Below are 23,336 nucleotides of genomic sequence, written 5' to 3'. Positions count from 1 at the left end.
TATGTAACGGCTTCCTGAGAGCTGGCTTCAGCCCACGAATCGTGCAGCATTAAGCAAAGGAAACTGGGACAGTGCCGCTTGTTGCTGAGGAACATCCGCAGCTCCCCCTGCTGTTCAGAATACAAACAGCAGCTCCAAGTCTCCTGACTTCACCTTCAGTGACAGACAGGAAGGTAAACTGAGACACATAGTTTATCTGAGGTAGTCTGGCAGAGATAAGAGATGGGAGCGTCTGAATTCAGCGAGCAGGAAACGAAGCATGAACGAAAAAATGTATGAGGAATAAATAAATGAAGCAGACACCCCTTGGTTAAAATAATGATTATTATCATGATTAAAAAAACCTCATGAGCAGAAAGGGAGACCACCACCATAGCGTAGAAATATTCTGATACATAACCCTGTTTTATGGATTACCTGCTTAGCTCTTCACCAAACCCTGTTACATCACAGACATCATGTCCATCTGACCCCCTTCAACCTCCCACAGTCTGGCAAATAAGTGCCCCATGCACGTGACTGCAACACATGCGCATGCATTAAACCATATAATCAGGCGTGAGAGGGAGGGTAGCCGGCTAGTCAGGACTTGTTATCTCCCGGCACACAGTTTTATCTCACTTCTATTTCTGGGAGTGTCAGACATGCTCTGTTCGTGGGTGAATCATCACTGCCCTTTATTCTGCTCTTTCATCACGTGCGCCCTGGATGCACACACAAACAGGGCATGCACACATGATGAGCCTGCCCAATCGTTTTTAGCCCAACAGCTGCATTCATTCCTCGTTCCTTCTGGGTGGGGAGTTGGGCTGTATTGTGTTGGGCCAGACAGCACAGTGGGGGTACTAAAACAGCCATCATGGAAGGAAGTTGTTGTTTTTTTGTCTGCCCGTCTGACAGAACCACACACATGCTATACCAACTAACTATCTGGGTATTGTACGCTGCGGTTAGTGCAAGTGTTTACAAGAATGAATGACATGCAGCATGTGCTGCGGGGGTGAGGGAGTGCACCTGCATTCTCAACATACGTACGTACGGGCCATGCTGACGGAACAAAGCCCCGGCCTCTGAAGTGTTTCTGTTCAGTGGAAGTGGGGGATTTCCACCACTACAGTAACAAATTGCATGAATAAGGAGGGAGGGAAAGAGGGAAAATAAGACAGACATAACAGCGAAACTGCAAACTTGTTGCTTCCTGGCAAATCTGGAAAACCCCCATCTATCAATTTTCTCATCTCCTAAACTATAATCATTGTTCCCTCGCTCTTGCACCCACCACACTCTTGATTAAGCAATTAGTCCACCATGAATTTGTTTTTGTGTTTTTAGGACTTGGGGTTATAGCCCAGCAGCGGAGTCTTTTTTGGAATTGCGTGTGTGGAAATAATAATAATAAAAATAGGAAAATAATCCCAGCACAAGATCCTCTTTCCCTTTTCATACAGCACTCCTACTCACGAAAGGTCTGTTGACACACAGGCTAAGTATCTGCAATTATATTATTAATCACTTATCTAAATAGCTCTAAAAAAAGAAACCGCTCCACCAGAAAGAGTTTTCACCTCAACTTAACTGGTGAAATCAGCAAAAAGTGGAAGAATAAATCTTTGTGTTTTGTACAATTACATGAGGGTTCCCAATAATTACCTTTGTTAAGGAGTTTGTGTGATTAGTTTGGTTTACCTGTCTGTCTGTGAGCAGGATTACTCACACACACACACTAAAAAAAACCTAATGATTGGAGATTTGCATGAAAGCTTCACCAAAGATGGAACCCGCAAGATTGATAAAATTTTATCTAAAGTATTCTTTGCCATCGACAGATACATCACTTTGAATCCTTTTGGCTTATAACTATAGAATTATGCAAACCACATGTCTATCAAAACTAGGAAAACCCTCCTCCAAAAACTGTTCCCAAAGTTCTTCCTTGGAGGAAGTTTGCAGTCCCGGAATGTTCTTGTTTAAAGAGTGAGACAATGACAATACTGTAGTGATACATTTTTAAACAAAAGTACGTAATAATTAGTAAAAGCAGACAAGTTATTACATGAGATCAGAAAACAGACTTCTTTTCACGACCTCTGGGTGCTTATCTATTTGCTGAAAGGCTTGATATCCTGTCAATCTTACACACACACACAGCTTTGTGGCGGGAAATAATAATTTAAACGTGAGCTTTCACCAATGACATGCGAGACATGATTTCTGTGAAATCCCACCCATGACCACTGTGGTCACTCGTTTTGGAAACAGAAAGGAGAAACGACTTTCATCCGCTTCCTTAATGCCATGGGACTTATTTTTGCAACGCATACTCATCCCATGCATGTTGGCGCAGACATCCAAACCCGTCTGGGTTATCTGTTGATAGCTGGGGATACTCAAAACAACACGACTGCCAACATCCATCATGAGGAGCGACGTGGCATTTGAAAGGGATGCTTGGTGGTTTACCGACCAACACGAAGCGCTAGCAATCTATCCTTGAAATGGTTTCCCAAAAAACGTAGATGAGATGAGTCTTCACTGGACGATACTGGTAGACCCCTAAGTATTCCAGTAGGAGTAGAATTAAAATCCGGGCTCTGTGAGGAAGGCAATACTATCTTTGAAAATGTCTGCGCAGGTTCTTAGCTATCCAGGTCGAGGTAAATCACGATGAGCAAGAACGAAGAGTCCACTGGACTTGTTAAAGTTTGGTTGAAGACGTTTCGCCTCTCATCCAAGAGGCTTCTTGGATGAGAACCGAAGAAGCCTCTTTGGATGAGCAGTCTTCTTAGTTTTTTACCCTCTTTGATTTATGTTGGAAAAATAACAAAATCCACTCTCGTAATTATCGTCAATCTATCAACTTAAGAACAGGAAGCAGACTGTTACTTATGACCTTTAGAAGCTAAAAGGAACTATATTATTATTCTAACATGGTTTTTGTCATAAGGTGTGCGTTAGACATGCCAGCCGTATGCTACATTTAAAACGGGCATCTGCAGCAACTCTCACAAGCACAAAGCAGGGAGGGGTGGACTCAGCTGACAACAGGTGCCACAGATGAGGAGGTGATGCTCGAGCGTCTACTCGCAGCACAAAGCGTGTCTGTGTTGTGAGTGGGGGGGGGGGGACAAATCAAACGTAGGTCACAGTAGTAAGTAAAATGATCAACCTCAGCCACATCCATCTCATCATCAAAGGTAATCAGCTGCAAGAGAAAATACATACGGGTTAGTAGAGCTAGATTAGTGAGTTGGAGTAAAGCTTCATTTGCAAAGCGTTACGTTGTCACACACAACAACTTGAGTTAGTGGTAATTGTGAGTACAGCATGCAAAAATCTCAAGCCCGGTTGGGTACCCGGAATTAGGATCAAACACCCTGCCCCTTTATGAATAAACTGTATGTATGGATGTATTTCACCCCCCCCCCCACACACACACACACACACTTCTTGATTTATTTTTGTTTTATCCTACATGTAGGTATTTCCTGGGCAGGTCTAAAAGCAGAACATGAGAAACAGGACCATGGAAGGTACCGGTACCTTTTCCGCATAGCCCCGGTCTTTAGTCATCATTTCCCTCAATGTCTGCAGGACTTTGATGCACAGGCGTTCCTCATTCTCCTCCAGCAGCTGCTTGGTATGTTTGATCAGTCTGGTCAGGGGAAGAGAAAGAACAGTCTGGGCATTAACAAAATGAACTGATGAACTGACCTGAATTTGCTGCTGAAATGTTACTTTTGAAACTATTATTTTGGCTGGTCGTCATCACACAGTGTTCTTCTTGTCCCAAACAACGAGGAAGTAAATGGAAATGATAGAAAACCACAATTTAGGTTAGTCTCAACACCAGGGAACATGTTTTTGAGCTCTTAGACCTTTTGAGATCATAATGGTTTTACAGGGTGAGGGTTGACATCGCTTTTCATTCCACAATGGCAACCTTAACTAAAGGGATAATTCATGCTCTGAGAGCTCTTATAGAGCACCATAAATACACTGAAAACAGCCTATTAGCATCCACCTCCTGATTTTGTTCCTATTCAAAGATATCTACTATAAAACACATTTCTCATGTTTGTATACAAGATGCATAAAGTTATTTTTTTAATATACTGCATAGAAATTTGGAGGTTGTGGACCTGCATCTTGCTGCAAATGTAGTGGCAGATAGGGTTAAACTTAACAAAACTAAGAGATGACTCCTAACACAAATATTGACCGAAGGCTGCACGTCCAAGCAGAACTCAAAGCTGACTTTTCTACCCAGTTTTGATTTTTCTACTGCAAAAATACAGATCAATACAAAAAAAAGAAAAATAAGAAAAGAAAATTATATATACATATATATATATATATATGGATGCCTTTGTGGTTGGAGACTTTGACTCACTTTGATATGAATCCTCCACTTTCGCATTTCTCGCGAGCTTCAGTGTTCTCTGGGAACAGCAGCTCTGGACGATGCAGGACGTCCACCAGCACCGACAGCTCAGCTTGGACCAGCGGCCTCAGCCGGTCCTCCAGAGCAGAAACTATATCCTACAGGAAAGAGAGATGAAAAACATTCACACGTCAGTCTTCACACTGACATACCTAATGACAATCCTACTCATGGAGAAGTACAGGGAAGGTCAAAAGGCGCTGCATTGTGTCTTTGTAGATCTCGAGAAAGCCCATGACAGGATGCCTAGAGAGGAACTGTGGTACTGCATGAGGAAGTCTGGAGAGGCAGAGAAGTATGTCAAAGTAGTTCAGGACATGAATGACAGTTGTACGACAGCAGTGATAGGGAAGTTTAGTGTAGAGGTGGAAGTGCACCAGGGATCAGCTCTGAGACCCTTTTTGTTTGCGATGGTGATGCATAGACTAACAGATGAGGTGAGACAGGAAGCCCCTTGGAATATGGTGCAGATGATATTGTGATCTGCAGTGAGAGCAGGAAGAAGAGAAATTAGAGAAGTTGAGGTAAGCTCTAGAAAAGAAAGGAATGAAGGTGAGCGGGAGTAAAAGAGAGTACATGTGTGGAAACGAGAACCCTGCCTGGCAATAATACAAAACCCCCCAGAAATATTTATTCATTTAAAAATAATTGTTTGTGTCAGGAAGCCAATGTGCTGCACTGTAGAGGTGGGGGAAGAAGGACGGATGGACAGACATGTGGGATGAAGAAAAGGGGGAGGAATGGAGGCAGAAAGAGCAGGGGAACACGAGAGCTGAACCAGTCGATGGATTCATTCCAGATGTGCGAATTGGTTGACCAATGGCATCAGCTGCAACCGCGAGACAGAGGACAGAGTGAAATGAAACCACCTGCTATAATTAACGCCAGGTGTGGGAGAAATGCTGAGTCATGAAGGCGCAGCTAGACAGAACTGTAAATTTTATTGCTCACGTCAGCCGATTACTTAGAGAGGACATGCTTTCTCATGTTTCTGTGAGTGAATTCTGGCAGTTGAGTCATTTATTTTCATGGGTGTGACGACTATTTGGATATTCTTCCCTGAATATGAATATACACACACTTTAGCTTTGAGCGTTCCCTGCACAACACACCCATTAAAAAGTCACACAAGAAAGAAAACCTTTCTCCATTGATTTGTGATGTTTTTACATTTTTTAAAGCAGAGTATTTTCTTTTTTTATCATTTCCTTACCAGCTCACATCACACCATTTAAATGATTATTGTGCATGTGTGTCTTGTGACTAACCTGCAGCCTCTCAATGATGTTTCGGTAGTCTCTGGATGTAATCTGGCCGGAGTCTCGTCTGGAGGTGTTCTTAGCAGATAGTCTCCAGCTGAGGATGCTCTTCTGCACAACGTTATTAGACTTAACAAATAAGTTATTCACCTGACTGTCCAAGTCCACTGGGATGGCAATAGCTCTGCTCTTAGCTGGGGAGAGTTGAGAACATAGAAATGTCCATTTGATGCTTTCAACATGTGCCCCAAAGCCCATTCTGATATCACGACAGAGATCGCAGGTTGCGCTGGCCCGGTATCTTACCCACGTCTGAGAGCACTTTAATGCAAGCCTCCACTGAGGCCTTCTGAACCGGATTAAGCCAGTTACAATGATATACCCTGAACACGCCCTGGAGCAGTTGGACAAAAACCGGTTGACGAGTCTGTAAGACAGAGAAAGAAAACTAATGATGGATGTGAAAGAGTAAAAGGAAAAACACAAGGATAGACTGAAGGACAATTGAATTGGCTATAAGAAGACATGTATTGTGTTTCCCTGACTCATTTTTTATTTGACCAATTTTGTGGCCCAGGGTGTTGATGCGATGCTACAGCATCTTCAGGATGGTTGAGGGATCTACAGCATTGGGTTCAGTGGGCCAGCTGCTTGTGATCACGTGCACTCCCGAAATATCACACCAAACAAGTGTCCAATAGCGCATAAATGGATTTCTACCACCATGTTGAAAAAACTATCTGGCCATCAGCCGGAATCAGAACAAAATACCTTGGTTATCTTTCCAAGAATGGCGGCCTGTTCGAGAGAAAGAGGTTTGTGATATCATCATGTATTGTGGGAAAACTCCGCAAGCAGAGTTCTCAGAATGTGCAAATCTTTCCATAACACACAATCCACTGTTATTAGAAGGAGCCAACATGAAACAAGACAATTCCATGTAGAATGAAAACAGGGCGTTGGAAGCTCCATGTAATTCTACACCGTGATATTATTGGACATGGGATTTGGTCATTTATAGGAGCTATTGGTCATAATTATGTGAAAAGGTTTATGAGCTACATTAAAAGCATCATGAACCATGCCATGAGTCCGCATCATTTCCAACATCTTGTGCAACACCTCTACAGACCCAGGAACAACAAAGTCCTAATCTAGAAATACATAAAAAACCACAGCAAAGATATTTCTTAATATTTAGAGTTTGCTGACAGGAACCAAAAAGGTTGGGAGACACAAGGAGGGGGAGAATAACAAGTACTTACATACATACAGCGTGCCATCTATGCAGAGGGAAGAATCATAGCCAATTTTATAGCATGCATTGAGGTTCTGCCTAGCAAACAGCTCCACTCACGCATATACATGATTTGAAAGCTAACGATTGTAACTCTGCTTGTATGGCGAGATAAAATGCAACACTCCAAAAGCCCAGATTACCTGTAGGCTTGTGCTCTGGTCGGAAAAAGGAGAGCTAAAGAAGCATGTGACAATGCTCATGACTGTGTTGGTTACATAACTCTCCAGCGTGGTATCAGCGTGCTTCCTGTCGCTGGTATTGTTGCACACCTAAGCAGGAACGGACAAAACGTTAGCAAGGCACACGCAGCCACTGGATCACACGTCCTTGCATGTGGGCTGTAGGTGAGACGCCGCAATCCGTCACACTTTTTGGCCAAATTGTATGTCAACAGTCTGATTTTAAAGATGCCAAAAAGCTTACCCTACAAATGTCCACCAGGAAGTTCTCAAACAGCTTCCACATATGGTTGGAAGTATAAATCTCCTTCATCTCTACCTCTGTGTCAACATAGCAGTGGTTCAAGAAGTTGATATAGGCGACCTTCACCTATTAGGAGCGAAGAAAGCAAATTGCAGATTACTATTAGAACAGTATTAAACAGTGCTGTTTGGTGACTGGTAAAGTTCAGATCCCTTTGATGAGTACAGTCAATAATTGGGGTCTTCTTTTTCAACCCAGTAAGTCAGGGTTGGAACAACAGACCTTATATAACTTAGAAAAAAAAAATCAAACTTGTCTTTTTTTACTGTGATTAACTATATCAACAACTTTAATATACTATTAAATTGAATCAATCGATTGTGTACAAGCCATTCCTCTAATCCCAATGTTGTTTGTCTCAAGGCAAAACGGCTCTGAATATAAAGTAAGAGCCATTTCAGCTGCAGATAAAAAAAAGAAAAGAATATTGAATATCATTCACACCTCAGGGATGCAGTCATCATGTGTGACAACCCGGACAATATCGTCCAGGGGAAGCAGGGAGTTGCACTTGATCTCAGTGTAGACATTCTTGCCCTCAGTGCAGACAGCCAGCAGTTCCACCAGGTGGATGTGGTACATGAGAGGGCTTTTTTCATCCATGCGGTCCCGCTCTGAGCGCATCATCTGAACTAGGGTCTGGAAGGAGGCTCGATCATTGTAGAAGACCAGGACGTCCTCACCCGAGTTCACCATCTGGGTGGTTTAGCCCCACAGGATAAATGTATTATTCCCATAACATCCATCAGTTATTATTGACGTACGGCACTAGCGGACCATCTTCTCTGTGGTAGCCATGAGCAGCATCTGATGTAAATGTTACAGAACTCACCTCAGCCATGACGACGTCCTGACACTTCTTGATGAACTTGTTTTCTGCCTTCACAATGGTCTGCAGGAATTTGAGGTACTGGACATGTCGACCATGCGTCTCAGCACAGTGGACAAAGTGCTGGACCACTCGCTCGTTGATCTCACTGCAGAGCTGGAAGTTATTCATGAAGATGTGCTGCATGGTAACCGCCTCTAGGATCTGAGAGTCGGACAAACAGGGATCAATAGGAAAGTGTGTGGAAATGAATACGTTTTCCAAAGATAGTCGCACGACATGCCTCGGGTTTATGACTCACTCCTGGGTTAAGAAACAAGTAGATGTGCTTGTGGAGAAGAGCCTGATTCGGTTGATTTCCTGCACAGAAATTCTGCAGGAACTCATGAGCAAGTTTCATGATTTCCTGCATTCGGACATCTTCGCCCTGAGATACAGTCATGAAATGTATGAAAGCTATGCAGGGGAAATAAAATCTCATTATTTTTGCGACACTCAGCTCCAGAGTTGCACCTTCTCGTAAGGGATCTGTAGGAGCTCCAGTACGACACTGTGAGCCCCCATGTTCCTCAGCAGCCTCTGCTGCTGTTTCTTGGTCTTCTTCCCTGAGCTTCCCTCCTGGACACACAGCATGCTGAGACGAAGCAGGACCTGAAAACACAGAGATGACCGTTTCTAAATCACGGGGAAACAAATCAAAAACATGAGAGTAGACGATTAAAGTGCAAAAGAAGCATACCTCCTTTACAACCCTGTAGTTGTAATTGCTGGTGCTTTCCATCCTTTTGTCTGATCCCGGTGAATCTTCCTGTATAACAACCATCAGATAAAGCATTTTAACAACTTTTTCTTCATCAGTTAAACAAACGTTTTATAAGTTTCATCAAGTTCTTTCACATTGCACCTTCTTTTTGTTGTCAGACTCTGAAGGTCCGTCTGCATCCATCCCATCTTCTCCTTGCCTCTTGTAAACCCACAATTCAGATTTCTCTACAATGGAACGAAGCTGGTCCAGATCTGACTTGATCTGCTTATAGTTATCCACATCCTGACTGGTCACAAGCAACTGGACCTAAATAAAGAGGTGGAAAATGTTGATTTGCAAGTGTTGACTCTACAATGCCCAGTTTTGAATGCCTGATTTTGAATGGTAAAGCCTACTTGTTTGAAAGCCATGAGGACCTCCTGTCTCTGGCTGAAGTGTCTGAAGAGCAGGTGGAGCGCCCCAGACACGAGGGGAGGGTAATCATGCATGGTCAGGTGCAGCAGCACCCGCAGGAAGGTACGACCTCCATGGTCATCCAGGTCCAGGGGAGTGTTCTCCTCACTGAAGATAATTGGAGCAGACCTCAACCTCATCTTGCATCGCGAGTCTCAATGTTTGTTCAGGAGAGACTAACAAGCCACAAATTACCTTCCTCCAAATATCCCCTCTGCCTGTTCTTCAATGTTCTCAAAGTCAAGATTTCCTAGATCGTAATTTAGTAGAAAATTAAATTAGACAAAACAACAAACAAATCAAACTGCTGATCTCAATTTCTGCTGCAAAAAAGATCTATTAATCAGGCGGCACCATACCTGGCATCTGCCCCGGGATGTTATTAGTTCCATTTTGACTGGCAGTGCCGTCTGTTTGTGGGTTGTTCTCATCGAACTCGCGTTTGAAAATGCAAAGCAGGCAGGAGATCCTGTAGTCTAGTCGCACATTCAAAATGAACTTCAGAAAAAGACAACAAAAAACGTTAGGGGAGACATTCAAACATGAAGTGTTGAAGAGGAGCCAGGCTTCCGACGGCCTACCTGTAGAATCTCAATGACTTTCAGCTTTGTGTCCATGACCATGATGTCCTCCCTCTCTGGTTCGGCTTGCGTCTTCACCACATCCCCTGCTGGCTGGTGGGACGGGGTGCTGTGCAACAAGCCGCCTCCTCTTAGCACTACTTTGGTCATCAATTCGCCAACTCCATGGATGGATTTCATCACATTGCTGCCGGCTACAGAGCAAACGAGACGTTATCTAGAGATGAATTCAACAAGCTGCTCTTTGCATCGTGTGTTCCTCAAAGAGAAGTTTGAGACTTGAGAATCTCGACTCTTTTTGTATGTTGATGCACGGCAGAAAAGGAAAACATCTCCAGTGATGGTAAAATGGATGGATGGTTACCTTTGTTTTCCTCTCCCTTCGCCATCTTATTCATGGGAGAAATGGTGCTGACGTGGACACAGTCTAAAATGTCCAGTAAGATCTTCGTAAGCCTCAGCAGGTCACTAAAGTTGTAGAATCCAAAGTATATGAGATTCCTCGCCAGGTTCACGACCTGTGGTCAAGAAAAAAGCAAAAATAATGATTTACAAATTAACTTATTTTAAATTCATATCACGTACAAACAGGCGTTACCTCAAAGGTAAGCTTGTTTTTCTCTTTGTCAGAGAAGGGAATGTTCTGTGACACCACCTCTCTCAGGTAATTCTCCACAAAATCCATTGTGAGGCAGAACCTCTCTTTGATCTCGTCTCTGGTGGTTCCATCATTGTCGTAGCTGGAATAGTTAAAAGGAGAATCGCATCTAAGAGACGCCGTGACATCTTTGAAATGGCAATGCACGTTGGTTAAACGTATTCATGAAACAAACCCACTCATCAATAGCAATCTCGGAGGGAATCTCGGACCAGAGCCGGGCGTATTTGACAGGTGTGACCTGCTCCTGAGGGTCACGGTCCACGTGCATGTGCAGCATGAGGCGGCAGAAAGACGCCCGGAGGTCAAATGGCAGGTCCTCATCAGACATACAGCGCAGGATCAAATCCACATCCAGCTGAACAGAGATCTTGTTGATGGCCAGATACTGACGGTCCAAACACATCTGAGCGAAGAGGTTCAACTGGCACCTGAGGGTGAATAATATTTTTAAAAATTGACTAGTTTTGGTTTCTTCTTATACTATCCTGAAACTACACGTTCACACCTGTCTAGTTGCCAGTGTGTCAAACCCAGGCTACATTCATGTCAGCTGATACAGGTAGCATGCTTGTGTTTGCATACACCTCACCTGTAGTAGCCAACCACCTCCAGGTCTTCCTTCTGGCCCTCCTTAGCATCCTGAGCCAACTCTCGAACGCTCTTACTCTGGATCTCCTTGCAGTTGTCCTTCCAGAACAGCCAGACCTCCTCCTCATCCTCTGCCTCCATTGGACTCTCCCCATTTGATGTGGCCTCAATCTCAAATCTTGACAGAACCAATCTGGTAAACAGCAGAAATATTATTGCTGAACACTTGTTTAATTTCTGCAAGACTTTAATTAGGAGGCATGTGAGTGCGAGAAGCTAACTTGGTCTCAATGAGGATGTCGGCATTGCTGGGGTCCAGTACAGCGTTGCAGATCAGCTCCTGTGTCACGGGGATGGATTTGTGCATGGATACACAGAGATCTGAGAGGTAGTCCAAAAACCTGAGGATCAATGACAAACAAGCATTTTTCATTTCTTTTCCAGGCGCCTGGAGGGTCAGAGATAGTCACAGTCTATTTTAGTTCACATGACAGGCAGACGCGAGGAAAAACTACGTTAAAGCACAAATGTTAACAGTTAAAAGCCCAGAGGGCCGCCTTTGCCTAAACGTCTGGAGTCGCCTGATTCACCCGACATCAGCAAATTAATACAGTGCCCACTCATGCACCTCTGTGAAGATTTGTATGTATTTACATAAATTTACTTTCCTTTTCAGGTGTTAAACAAACAACTTCGACCAAAACTGGCCACAGAGGAGTAATCTAATCCAAGATCCAAAGCATGCCACCTCCTCCGGGCCTCACCTTGGCTCCCGGTTCTTCCGCACGAGAGACACAAATGTGTCTATCTCAGCTGCAGTGATGTGTTTCTCCAGCAGCTTGCGGTTGTTGTGGAGCAGAGCCGTTATTGTGTCTTCAGCTAGCACATCGTATCCTATCTGCTTCTGCATGAAGCGGAATTGTTTGGCTATGTATTCCTGGACAGAGAAGGAAAGAGGAGAGTGTTACTGCAAAGGAAAGGTCTCAGCAACGGGGGTCAGAGTGGCGTGGCCGCGTCCACCTGCCTGATTCTTCCTGTAATCCTGCTGGGAATGGCGCAACACTCTGTAGCAAAGCCTGCAAATGTGTCTAAAAGGAGCGTGGCGCTGGTCTCCAAGCTCCTCAAGCCTGAGCATGGGGCCATCGCCGCTGTCTGTGAAAGGGGCTTGGAGGAGTTTGAAAATCTGGAATGGACAAGTTGAATACCCCAAAAACGAAGTTATCATCAAGTTCAAAATCAGTGATGGTCCATTCGCATTGCAATCACTGTGGTTTAAGACCGACCTGCTTCAGGATATTCTGCTCTCGCATGAGTTTCTGTCTTTCTCTGTTGGGCTTGTTAACCATGATCTCCAACACATCTTGCCCACTATTAGGAATGTCCACTACAAAGAAAACTAGATCCTCAAGGAGCTTTGTGACAAACCTGAAGACCGTATGTAAATGTCAGAACAATTAGTTCCTATGACATTCAATGCATCATTTACAATCCAGAGCTGAAGCCTGCTCAGCACGAACCTTCTTTCATTCTGTGTGATGGTGCCCTTTTCAAGTTTCCCAGCGATGGATGCCAACACTTTACTGGCATCATTGGCAAAATCTAAATCACGTACTTCTGCGGGTGGAACTGGCACAATGGCAAAAGCCTCCTTGTCCTCTTTCACTGCCGACGTTCCAATCTATAAAATCATTTTTTTATTGACAGCATTTTTAAGTTTCGGAAAACCTAGCAGGGCCATAGATGCAGACTTAGCGATAAGTTGCTCACCCGCAGCATGACGGGTTTCTCCTCCTCTTTGTCAATGGGGTTGTTGGTGCTGTGAACCCAAGTGTTGGTGCACAAATGTCGTAACCTCACATAGGAGCTCCTAGAAGGAACAGAGGTGAGTCAAATACACCGGTAAAATAAGAACATCAGGGAATCCTGAAAGCCAATGAAAAGTCTTGGGTTCAATCAAAGGGTTCTTTTTGGGCGTTTACATGCTGTAGATACATTCTGATCACTGGATTCTAAACCCATTAACTCCTCCCAAATGTATGTGAGAACATATTGCATCATCCCAGACATTTTGTTCTTAAATAGTTCAGCTTTTCGAGGATGCGTTTTCCCTACCATAATACAGTCATGCAATTATTCTGTTTAAACTTGATTGAACCATCCTTTCGGGCAGTAATCGCTTATTTAGAAATATTTAAGAAGTTACGAGGGTAAAACTTTAAACACTCTCTTATCTTCGTGTCACGTCCGACTGAGTTAAAACGTTTTCTGTTAATTACATGTCATACAGGGGCCCCAACATTGCTGGCATCGGGGATGTAATGGGCTCTTCAGTGAGAGAATTGTTAAAGCAGCCGTTACCACTTGTGTTTCTGTGGAACTAATTACGAAGGCAAAGGAGATTTACAGGTTCACTAAGTGGCTGACCTGAAACAACACGTTTGCTCGACAACCACCCTAAAACTAAACACGGCACACAGGATGTGTCACAGTTTAACGGGACTGTTGCCCAAAAAACGTGATGATCGTTATCGCCAACCCTGAAAGACCTTTTCACGTTCGGGATTCTGTGTCTTGTTTTATAAAACCTCACTGGGATCAAATTAAAATGTTACAGCGCTTAACGGGAACGAGCCGCTCAGAGAAGCTTTATAAAAGCGCCAGCAGCAGGATGGAGGTTTGTTTGATTCGATTGTTTGGTGCGCTGTGTTTTATCTTAATTTATGTTGTTTTGTTTGCGTCCAGTTTTGGGAGGCCTCCAGACCCTCCTACACGTAGCTTGACACCTGCACGGGTTTTTTTGTTTTTTGTTTAATCTTATTTTATGTTGCTTTGTTTGGATCTGCCTCGGGTCGCCTCCAGATCCATGTGGGAGTGGGCTGATCACTACAATCAAACAACACCCGCACCATTCAGAGGGCTTCTTGTGTATCCTTGTTACTAAAAAGTAAACAAAATACGTGATCAGTCTTGCAGGTTTAGGAAGAATCCCATCAAATGATTTCTACATTAAGCACTGAACCTTTATATATATATACCGCACATGTGGAGCAAGTGTGTCTGTGTGCACGTGAATGTGTGTGTGTGTGCGTGCGTGTGGGGGGGGGGCTCGTCAGGCCTTCAGCACAAACAGAAGGCCGTATATTCTTGGCAGGCATTTCGTACACGCCTCGCAAAGCTAACAGGCTTCCCTCTGTGTGCGGGTTCTCAGGCATCAATTACTCCCCTGGCTAAAGATTGAGCGATAGGGTTATTTCAGGTAGGAGTGGGAGGCACCAACAGCAGTCGCCTGCAGCATGCACGCACACACCTGACAACGTGACACAATGGAAGCTTTGACACAAGCTGGAGAGCCTCTATTTAATCTGATGTGTTGTGACAGGGACAAAAGTACTATTGTAGTGTTTGTACACATTACTTCACACAATACCGACACGGATAAAGCAGTAAAGGAGTCTTATTACAAATGTACAATGTATTTACTATTACTGAATTTTTGCACAACAATTCCAGGAGATTAATTTCAACTAAACCTGGAAGTTATCATCAGATTTCCTGTGTCTGTGTGAAGGCATGTGCTGTATTTACACAACATCGAGGCGGTGTTCTACCTGGGAACCATGGAGTCCCCGCCTCTTAGAGTGGTAGGGTCCAGTTCGAAGATGGAGGAGATGTCCATGCCATCGGGGACAGGCACCAGAGTGTACATGATCTTCTCCTGAGGAGCTCGCAGACGACCCCGGAACGCTTCGTTGTCTGCATCCAACTGTAATGAGAAACCCATGCAGCGGGAAGGAACACAGCACCGAGTACAAACAGCTCACAAAGCCAGTAACGAGGACCACTGATGATGCAGAGGAGTTTGCATGTTTTCACTTAGACATACTCCTAAATGTTTTTTTCTGATCAGCACTCACTTTGAACTGAAGAGTACAAAAAAAAGGTGAAAGATGATTAAAGACTGTCAGACCATAATGTCATATGGTAAGAAAAGCAAAGCTACACACATCATCCATGTGGAGGTCAATTTGGTTTGTGCAACAGCGACACCTAAAGGTGATTTTCAGTAAAACACGCATCAGCTGAGATGATGCTCTGGCGACACCCTGTGGTCATCTCGTGCTACTAAAATGTAGGCACAATCTGAACGAAGAACAGAACTAGAAAACAAAACAATAAAAAGGCAGGCAGATGTGAGGTGTTTGTGCTTAGGTCGCGGGAAACCAAACTGCATATAACGTGAAATACCTGGAAATTAAAGGGTGTGAAGTCCACCACCTAGACCAGAGAGCAAAAACCCAGGTGAGAATTGAATTGGCTCGATTGATAGCAGTCGGGAGGAAACAAGCGTGATGTTCCCCCAAGAACTCAAATCAGAAGAAATGAAGTCTTACCGACGACCGTTGTTCAGCACTCTCCTCTTCAAAGTCAGGATTCACCTGGAGACAATGCCGAATAAATGTCCTCTTATATATGAAAGGCGACAAATATAAAATATTTTACAGTGCAAGATAAAAAAGTTGGCACACACACCTCACCCACCTCAGCAGCCAAATAACACCCTGTGGCCAAGTGTTTAAACCTGAACAGGCTGTTCCAATAGCCTGCACCTCCCCGACAGGGATCATGGTGAACCACCTGGTCGTCGCAAAACACGGGGCAATGGCATGAAGGAGCTTCATGTTCATACACTGATTAGCATCCGGAGAATAAGTCGTGCTGACCTCTACTTCCCACAAAGCTTTGCTACTGGTGGCAGACGTTGCAGATTGTCGGCCAGTTGTTCTCAGGAAGACGTATTGCTTCTTGCTGTGGTCGTCGCACGTGAGGAACTTCTCCTGCTCTGCATGGAACAACCGGACTACGTCACCCTGCAGAAACATAAAGATAAATACAACATAAAGATGGAACAGATAAGGTGGAAAGGTCATTTATTCACTGAGGTGCTTTTCCTTCTTTGCTCCGTTTCATAATGCATGTTTTAGCTTCCGTCATTATGTATCGTGTTACAACATGTCTGCTAATAAAGTTCCATTTCAGAAATAGAATTTGTGAAAATTGACCCGTTATGAAAAACTTGAATGTGCCTACCCCTTTGAGAATCGTTTCCTTGTTGTCACTCCATTTCATAAACAGAACAACTTTCCAACTCGTGTTGCAATTTACAGAATTTACCTTAGCAGAGGAGAAAAATATGTTTTATTACATGAGAACACAAAAATGTTATAATTACAATACAGTGCAAGTTTCTACACCCGAGCCTCAGACTACTAGGTACTGTACTTTCGGCTTGTCCAGTGAGGGGTCGCCAATCTCCACTTCACCCTGTCCTTTGCATCGTCCTCCCCAACACCAGCCCCTCTCATGTCCTCCCTCACTACGTCCATGCATCTTCTCCTGGGTCGACCTCTAGCCCTGGTCCCTGGCAGCTCCATTCCGATATCGTCCCCGTCTCTCCTCTGGACACATCCAAACGATCGAAGTCTGTCCTCTCTGACCTTGTCTCCAAAACGTCTAACTAACCTCCACTGTCCCTCTTATTGTCTCATTTCTAATCCTATCCAACCTGGTCACTCCCAAGGAGAACCTCAGCATCTTCATCTCCTCTACTTCTAGCTCCGCCTCCTGTCTTTTCCTCAGAGAACACTGTCTCTAAGCTGTACATCATGGCTGGCCTCACCACTGTCTTGTGGACCTTTCCCTTCATCCTCGCTGACACTTTCCTCCAGCCTTTCCAGCCTGCTGGCACACAATCCTTCACTTCACACCCAAACCTCAGACTAAACGTGGAAATATGTCAGGCAACGACTGGTTCTTGTACCTCGTTGCATCCCGGGTTGTCAACTAGCTGGTGGCTGCTGGCATGTAGAGGCTGTCCTGCATTCACAGGGTTAAGGACCACTTTATCTCCAATCACCACCTGTAAGGGAAATCAGTAGAATTATACAGAGCATTTTGCCTACAAATGAGTGTTTGATTTGAGCAAATGAAAATACAATCAAGTGAATTACCAATTAGCATGTTAATCAGGACAGAGAGCATTTTTAAAAAAAGAGAGAGAGAATACACTGCTACTCTGAATATAGCCTGTGACTGTCTTTCCTCACTCGTTGCACTTTTATATACGCGCAATGTGGTGATAAATATTTTACAAATACATGTCGTCTCTTTATCATAAATCAAATATGTCCCTAAATCAAAAAGGTAAACGAGTCCATTTGACTTCCGCCGTCAAATCAAATTTAACGAAACGCAGCATAATTAACTCGGCTCCGACTCGCCACGCTACTCACACTATCTCCCAGGGATCGCAGCTTGTAGAAGGACTCGCCACGCTACTCACACTATCTCCCAGGGATCGCAGCTTGTAGAAGGGCTGGATGTAGAACCAGGAGCCCTCATTTCCTGCCGAGTCCAGCGTCACTCTCATGGCATTCTTCTCTAGCAAAGCAGGTAGGCGCTTGTTCACCGTCAGGTACTTATTGCTTTTCAAATGCAGCAACTGTTGGAGAAACAATGAGCAAGGTTAGATGATTAAGAGACACATGGCTAATTTCATTTCTTGTCATCATGCAGAAAGAAGGAAGGATGAAAGCGGTTCAAACATGGATAAGACATAAAGTTTAAAATCAGGCACAGCAAGACCAAGAGGAACAAACACTTCTCTAAAAATGAACTTCTGAAAGACAAAAAATATGTCTTTATGTTATTTCTAAAGCATTTCAATATTGGAAATCTCTTATATCCCTAATGCCTGAATCATATAAGGTCCGCAGATTTTTTTTTTGTGGTCCATAGCAATGTAAATAAAGGCCTAATTTAATCTGGAAGTCACATGATGCAATCTTGAAGATCTGCAGTTGTAAATAACTCGGGATAAATTTGCTTTGCAACTCGGACATCCTTCTCATATATGGTCCGACAAGCACAGTACCACATGAAAGAAGACGCACTTGAATGACATTTCCATATTGGATGACCGATCCCAGCAACTTGCGATTTTCAGACTCGTTCTGCTTCTTCTCCAGGTCAGCGGCGTGCTGCGGTTAAAACCCAGAGGAAGAAGCAGATCAGTAAAAACATTTCAATACCATTTTTGGAAAGAAGGATCTGATACGCTCACACGTCCTTAAAACAACACTGTCTCAATCCATCTATTTTCACCATGACAAAAGTTAAAGGGCAGACAAATGAAGGTGGAGAGGGTACGTGCATGGAGCTTGTTGAGGAGGAGTGTGTCGGTGGTGCTGTTGCCTCCAGGCTTCGCCGCCTTCCAGAACTGTTTCTGTGCAGAGTATCTGTTCATGGGACACAATCTAAAAAGGCAGTCTGGGGAAATAAGACAAGAAGAGAAAGGCAAAGAGCCAAACCTCATCATTTTGTGTTAGTTGTTTCTCCGAAAATAATAGATTGAGCTTTCTTTTCTTATACTTCACACGTTACTAGTCATGGAAAAAGGGAAGAGAGTTGCGGTTTATCACAACAGAACTCGAACAGTCAATCCGGCACACATTAGTGAGAAGACTCAATAAATCTTAATTGCTCAGACCACAAATACCCTGAGTTTGTTTTAGTTTCACAAAACTATCACCCTTGACTCCATCTCTGCCCTCGTGGTACTGGGAAAATGCCTCTCCTGAGGCTCTACGAGATCGACCTCAGGCAATATCATATCAGGAATATAAAGTGTTTGACTAAGTCGTCATTATGAATAACTTTATATTGACCTAATGAGCTATAAAGATGATAAAAATAGCCCTTCTAGCATCCATCAGAAATGCGGCCAAGGAGTCTTCAGGGATTAGATATGTTGGGGCATGAAGTGCAGGAAAGGAGGCCGAGAACCAAAGCAGATCCAGGGCACTAGGAGAACATACGTCTGCCAGGGATGAGCAGTCGGAGTTACGGAGAAATAAAAGAAAATCAACAGGAAATATATAAAGGCACCAAATAAAATCTTCTACGTTTGGACCATAAAGAGGTGCAAAGACATTAAATACAGTAAAATAACAGTATAGATAAAATAATAAATCATGCTATATATAGTGAAGCGTCAACTCAAACAGTAAGATTATTAATGTTGACAGGACTGAGAGCTGCTTTTTCCCGAGGGTATGATAAAATAAATATACCAATAGCACCTAGAGCAGGGGTGGGCAAACTTTTTGACTCGCGGGCCACAATGGGTTCTAAAATTTGACAGAGGGGCGGGGCCAGGAACAGATGGATGGAGTGTTCCTGTGAACTAATATAAATGACATGTAAAAGCCATTACATGAAAGGATTTGGCCGTTTACAGGTAGCATCACAGGGACAAGGTCTAATGAATGAGGTTTAATTATAATACAAATAATTTAATGATATAATTTGGACATGTTCGGCGGGCCGGATTAAATAGCCCAGCGGGCCGTATTTGGCCCCCGGGCCTTGGTTTGCCCATGCCTGACCTAGAGCTACATTACGTTACTCACGTTTTACTATTTATAGTTGATTTCCTGTCAAGTTTAAACTTTGCTGAAAGGAAAACAAATTCCAACCCACAGAGGCCAACAAGCAGAAATAGTCAATCCAACACTTGCCAAAACGTTGTCGGTTAATCTCTCCACTGTTCGGACAAGGTCAAGATAAATGTGGCATTACCGCAACAATTATGTCAGTGAAACTCGTAGTTCTGTTGTCACAACTCCCACCATCATTGACAGAGAAAGTTTTACTTGTTGTCAAGTTAATCTGATATGACCGGAGGGCGATGAGCCACCAGACCTCTATCTCCCCAAAGAGAAGATATATTTCATTGCTGTTCAAACTTAAGAAAATAAAATCATTAAATGAAAAACTGCTCTACAGACTATAGACTTGAAATAGAGACGGATTTCTCCATATGCACAAATTAAACATGACACGGCGACTCATCACTATATCATTATATATGATAAAACAATAACTTTTACCCAACATTTGGGAAAACAGGTTGATTTATTATCCTTTAGCATACCAACGAAAGACATGTATGCAAAGAAGGAATTGATTTCTAGGTCTTACCTCTAAATTTCTTGGGTGGGTTGTTGAGGTCGCCTGTGTCTGGTTGTACCACACAGCGGTCATCCACAAGCCTGATGGGGACACAGCCATCATCACTGCTCAGTCACAGTACTGGTAACACGTTTGCTTGTTTATGCCAGGTGTAAATGTCTATAATTAAAGAGGCCTCCAACCATTCGCAAAGACTATGGATAATTTAGAGTAATCAATTCACCTAAATTATTTTTGGAGGTGGGAGGGAACCGGAGAACCCGGAGAAAACCCATATGGCCACAGGGAAAACATACGAACTCCACACAAATGGGATTTGAATCCAGTATCTTCTTGCTGTAAAGCGACAGGACTAACCACTACGCCACTGTGCCGCCCATAGCGTCGTAAAATTTAAAATGACTATGCATTCCTGTTCAAAATCAATTAAGGGTTAAAAATTTGTGTTATAACATAACTTATCAACCAAAGCCTGAGCGGATGAGGTCATAGATGAGCAACCAATGAACCAGGTTCTTTCCTGAATATAACAAATGCATCAGTGACTCCATAATTCCACTTGGTTTTACAATTTCTCTCATTAATGCAGCGTAACATTCTGATAAAACACTTTTATATATAAATCTGATAACCAAGATGAACAGATTTATTGTCAAAAGCAACGGAATTGTGATTGCAGCATCAACACTGCATAGACACAGAACTCTATGGGAACCAATGGGAATACTGTATTATCAAATACTAGATGGCAAACGCCACATTCCAGTAGGCTGTTCTGGCCAATCCAGTCAGTTACATCTTTTTATAGCTCATGCACTTGATTCTGCAGTCGTGGAGACGAAAGATGATGTGAGAGTCACGTTTATAAGAATAAAGACCCTCAGCAGAAATCAGAACGCACTGTTGGCCAAAGGTTTCCAGGGTGATAAAGACACAAGGACAAAAAACAACAACATCATCATCATCTTGCATTCTTCCGGAATACGGTTTCATTCCCGTCTCCCAGCTTCAACTCATTGGCTGGCATCCTCTGTGAGCCAGCAGTGGTCCAGGTGGTTACAGCTCACACAGGCGTGAGGGCAAACGCCAACACCTAACACAGTAATGCTATTTATAGCTCTCTTTAATAAGAGTGGTGAAAAACGGGTGTGTGTGCGTGTGTGCGTGCGGGGAGGAGAATTTACTAGACATAACAATATAAGATGGGAAATTTGACAAGCGAGATCCGTCACGGCAGTTTTTAAAGCTGTGCACATTTGTTGCCATGGTGAGTGACGCACACGATTATAAACTGTGAACGAGCAAAGTTTGGCAAGGAGACAGGCTCGGCATGTCTTGTGGTGAGCGGCAGATATAATAATGAACTCGGAAAGGTAAAACAACACAGATGCTGTGCAAATTCCCCCCCCCCCCCGGATGGAGAAAATCGTAGAGGAGCAAGACGGGCCTGAAAATTGAGCTCGATTGGCTGGATTTGCTCTCAGATACGGTGGACTGGGAAATTCAGCGACTGCCCTTTTTCTGACCGCATCGTTCTCACTGTCAGGGTTTGCTAAATTTGCACATAATGGGATGCACTTTTAACTTGTTTCCTACCATTAACAAGGAGGGAATATGTCAAGTGCAAAAATAAACTGCACTCAGCAAGAGGCAGGAAGAGACAGGGTAATTTGGGTCTCGAGTGCAAAGGAAGTCCCTGGAATCAAGGAAATAAAAGACGATGTCAACAGGAGGCTCCACTTTGCAGATAAGACCTATTCAATGAGACATTACCTCGGTCTTTAGGACACACACTGCTAAAACATTTATAGCATAAGGAGAATCCTCAAAGGCTCCATCATTCACGAGCAAGGACAGGGCGAGGTTCTGAGCGTTTCAAAACACATGGAAAGAAAGATACGCAGTTGGCTCAACAGTACTTTCTTAAATCATTGTCTCTACTCGGTTTTGGAATCGTTCTTGTATTTAAACTTGAAACTCTTAACATGTACATGGACTAAAACTACTTATGATTTTATTACCTTACCTTCTTTAAAAAAAAAAATACATGGCTCAGAAAAGTTGTGTTAAAATATGCCAGCTATTTACAGCAGGAAAATTGCATGATGCATAAATCAAAATAGATGCCTGAGTGTAGGGGAGAGCTCAGTCCGGATTTAGTTTTCCTTTTAGGATACATAGGTCAACGTTAATCTTTCATGGAATCTGAAGTTTAACTATTAATTCAAACTCCCTGCCCGTCTTAAATTAATTCTCACGACTGAAAACAACTTGATTTCTAAAAACTGGGCTAATTTCTTGCTCTGAAATCAGATCAATAATTACAGACTGCACAATGCAGAGGGACGAAAGGGTCATTCTTATGTTACTGCCCTACAGCCTCTGCACAGCAATCTGTGGCTAAAAAAATAGCAGCCGTTTATAAAATTATATGATTTCACCGTTTATTTTGAAATCTGAAATCTGCATTTTCTTGCACAGTGGAAAACATCCTGAGGCAATGGGGAGGGTGGGGGGGTGGTGAAAGTGTCATGAAAACTCACAGAAGAAACAAACACTTACCCTAAAGTGCTGATAAAGCCACTGGTGGTCCCCTCTGCATACAGGGAACAAATGTCCCCAATGTGGAGGAAACTGGACATCTTGTCTGTCATGGCTCCACGGGGTTGACTGCACCCTGACAATCATTAGATCAACAGACAAGAATCAATTAACTTTGATCCATGTAATCCTAAAAGGTTATTTCAATATGTTCCCATTTGTACAAAACCATCTGCAGAGAAGAATGCGAATACTAATTAAACTAGAAAAGCACTCAGAGAGCGCAGACCTCCACCAAGCAGCTCATTCCCCTCCTAATTGGATTTACACTGTCCACATGGTGATCTGGATCATCATCAAAAGGTTCTAAATTGGTATCTTTATATACCATCCATGAAAAGTAT

General features: G+C 43.3%; 1 protein-coding gene across 1 annotated transcript in view; it reads right to left on the bottom strand.

Moving 5' to 3' along the window:
• The window catches only part of itpr1b (inositol 1,4,5-trisphosphate receptor, type 1b), a 55,531-nt gene extending 32,486 nt beyond the window's left edge, over nucleotides 1-23,045 (bottom strand). Inside the window, 37 exon segments of the mRNA XM_068742914.1 lie at nucleotides 3,541-3,652; nucleotides 4,391-4,539; nucleotides 5,710-5,894; nucleotides 6,007-6,127; nucleotides 7,141-7,269; nucleotides 7,424-7,549; nucleotides 7,928-8,179; nucleotides 8,316-8,516; nucleotides 8,614-8,739; nucleotides 8,826-8,963; nucleotides 9,052-9,120; nucleotides 9,217-9,384; nucleotides 9,474-9,639; nucleotides 9,727-9,781; nucleotides 9,891-10,029; nucleotides 10,113-10,306; nucleotides 10,477-10,630; nucleotides 10,711-10,852; nucleotides 10,950-11,201; nucleotides 11,363-11,554; nucleotides 11,643-11,762; nucleotides 12,126-12,298; nucleotides 12,386-12,544; nucleotides 12,645-12,786; nucleotides 12,879-13,039; nucleotides 13,129-13,228; nucleotides 14,970-15,124; nucleotides 15,771-15,797; nucleotides 15,901-15,996; nucleotides 16,083-16,229; nucleotides 16,450-16,533; nucleotides 17,180-17,278; nucleotides 17,702-17,860; nucleotides 18,312-18,398; nucleotides 18,572-18,687; nucleotides 20,401-20,471; nucleotides 22,954-23,045. Coding sequence (XP_068599015.1) covers nucleotides 3,541-3,652; nucleotides 4,391-4,539; nucleotides 5,710-5,894; nucleotides 6,007-6,127; nucleotides 7,141-7,269; nucleotides 7,424-7,549; nucleotides 7,928-8,179; nucleotides 8,316-8,516; nucleotides 8,614-8,739; nucleotides 8,826-8,963; nucleotides 9,052-9,120; nucleotides 9,217-9,384; nucleotides 9,474-9,639; nucleotides 9,727-9,781; nucleotides 9,891-10,029; nucleotides 10,113-10,306; nucleotides 10,477-10,630; nucleotides 10,711-10,852; nucleotides 10,950-11,201; nucleotides 11,363-11,554; nucleotides 11,643-11,762; nucleotides 12,126-12,298; nucleotides 12,386-12,544; nucleotides 12,645-12,786; nucleotides 12,879-13,039; nucleotides 13,129-13,228; nucleotides 14,970-15,124; nucleotides 15,771-15,797; nucleotides 15,901-15,996; nucleotides 16,083-16,229; nucleotides 16,450-16,533; nucleotides 17,180-17,278; nucleotides 17,702-17,860; nucleotides 18,312-18,398; nucleotides 18,572-18,687; nucleotides 20,401-20,471; nucleotides 22,954-23,045 — 5,058 coding nt within the window.
• Between the last annotated feature and the right edge of the window lie 291 nt (nucleotides 23,046-23,336).

The sequence above is a fragment of the Brachionichthys hirsutus genome, chromosome 8 (assembly GCF_040956055.1).
Source record: "Brachionichthys hirsutus isolate HB-005 chromosome 8, CSIRO-AGI_Bhir_v1, whole genome shotgun sequence".
In the NCBI taxonomy this organism is placed as follows: Eukaryota; Metazoa; Chordata; class Actinopteri; order Lophiiformes; family Brachionichthyidae; genus Brachionichthys; species Brachionichthys hirsutus.
The sequence above is the reverse complement of the archived record's forward strand: the minus strand, read 5'-3'. Positions and strand labels throughout refer to the sequence as shown.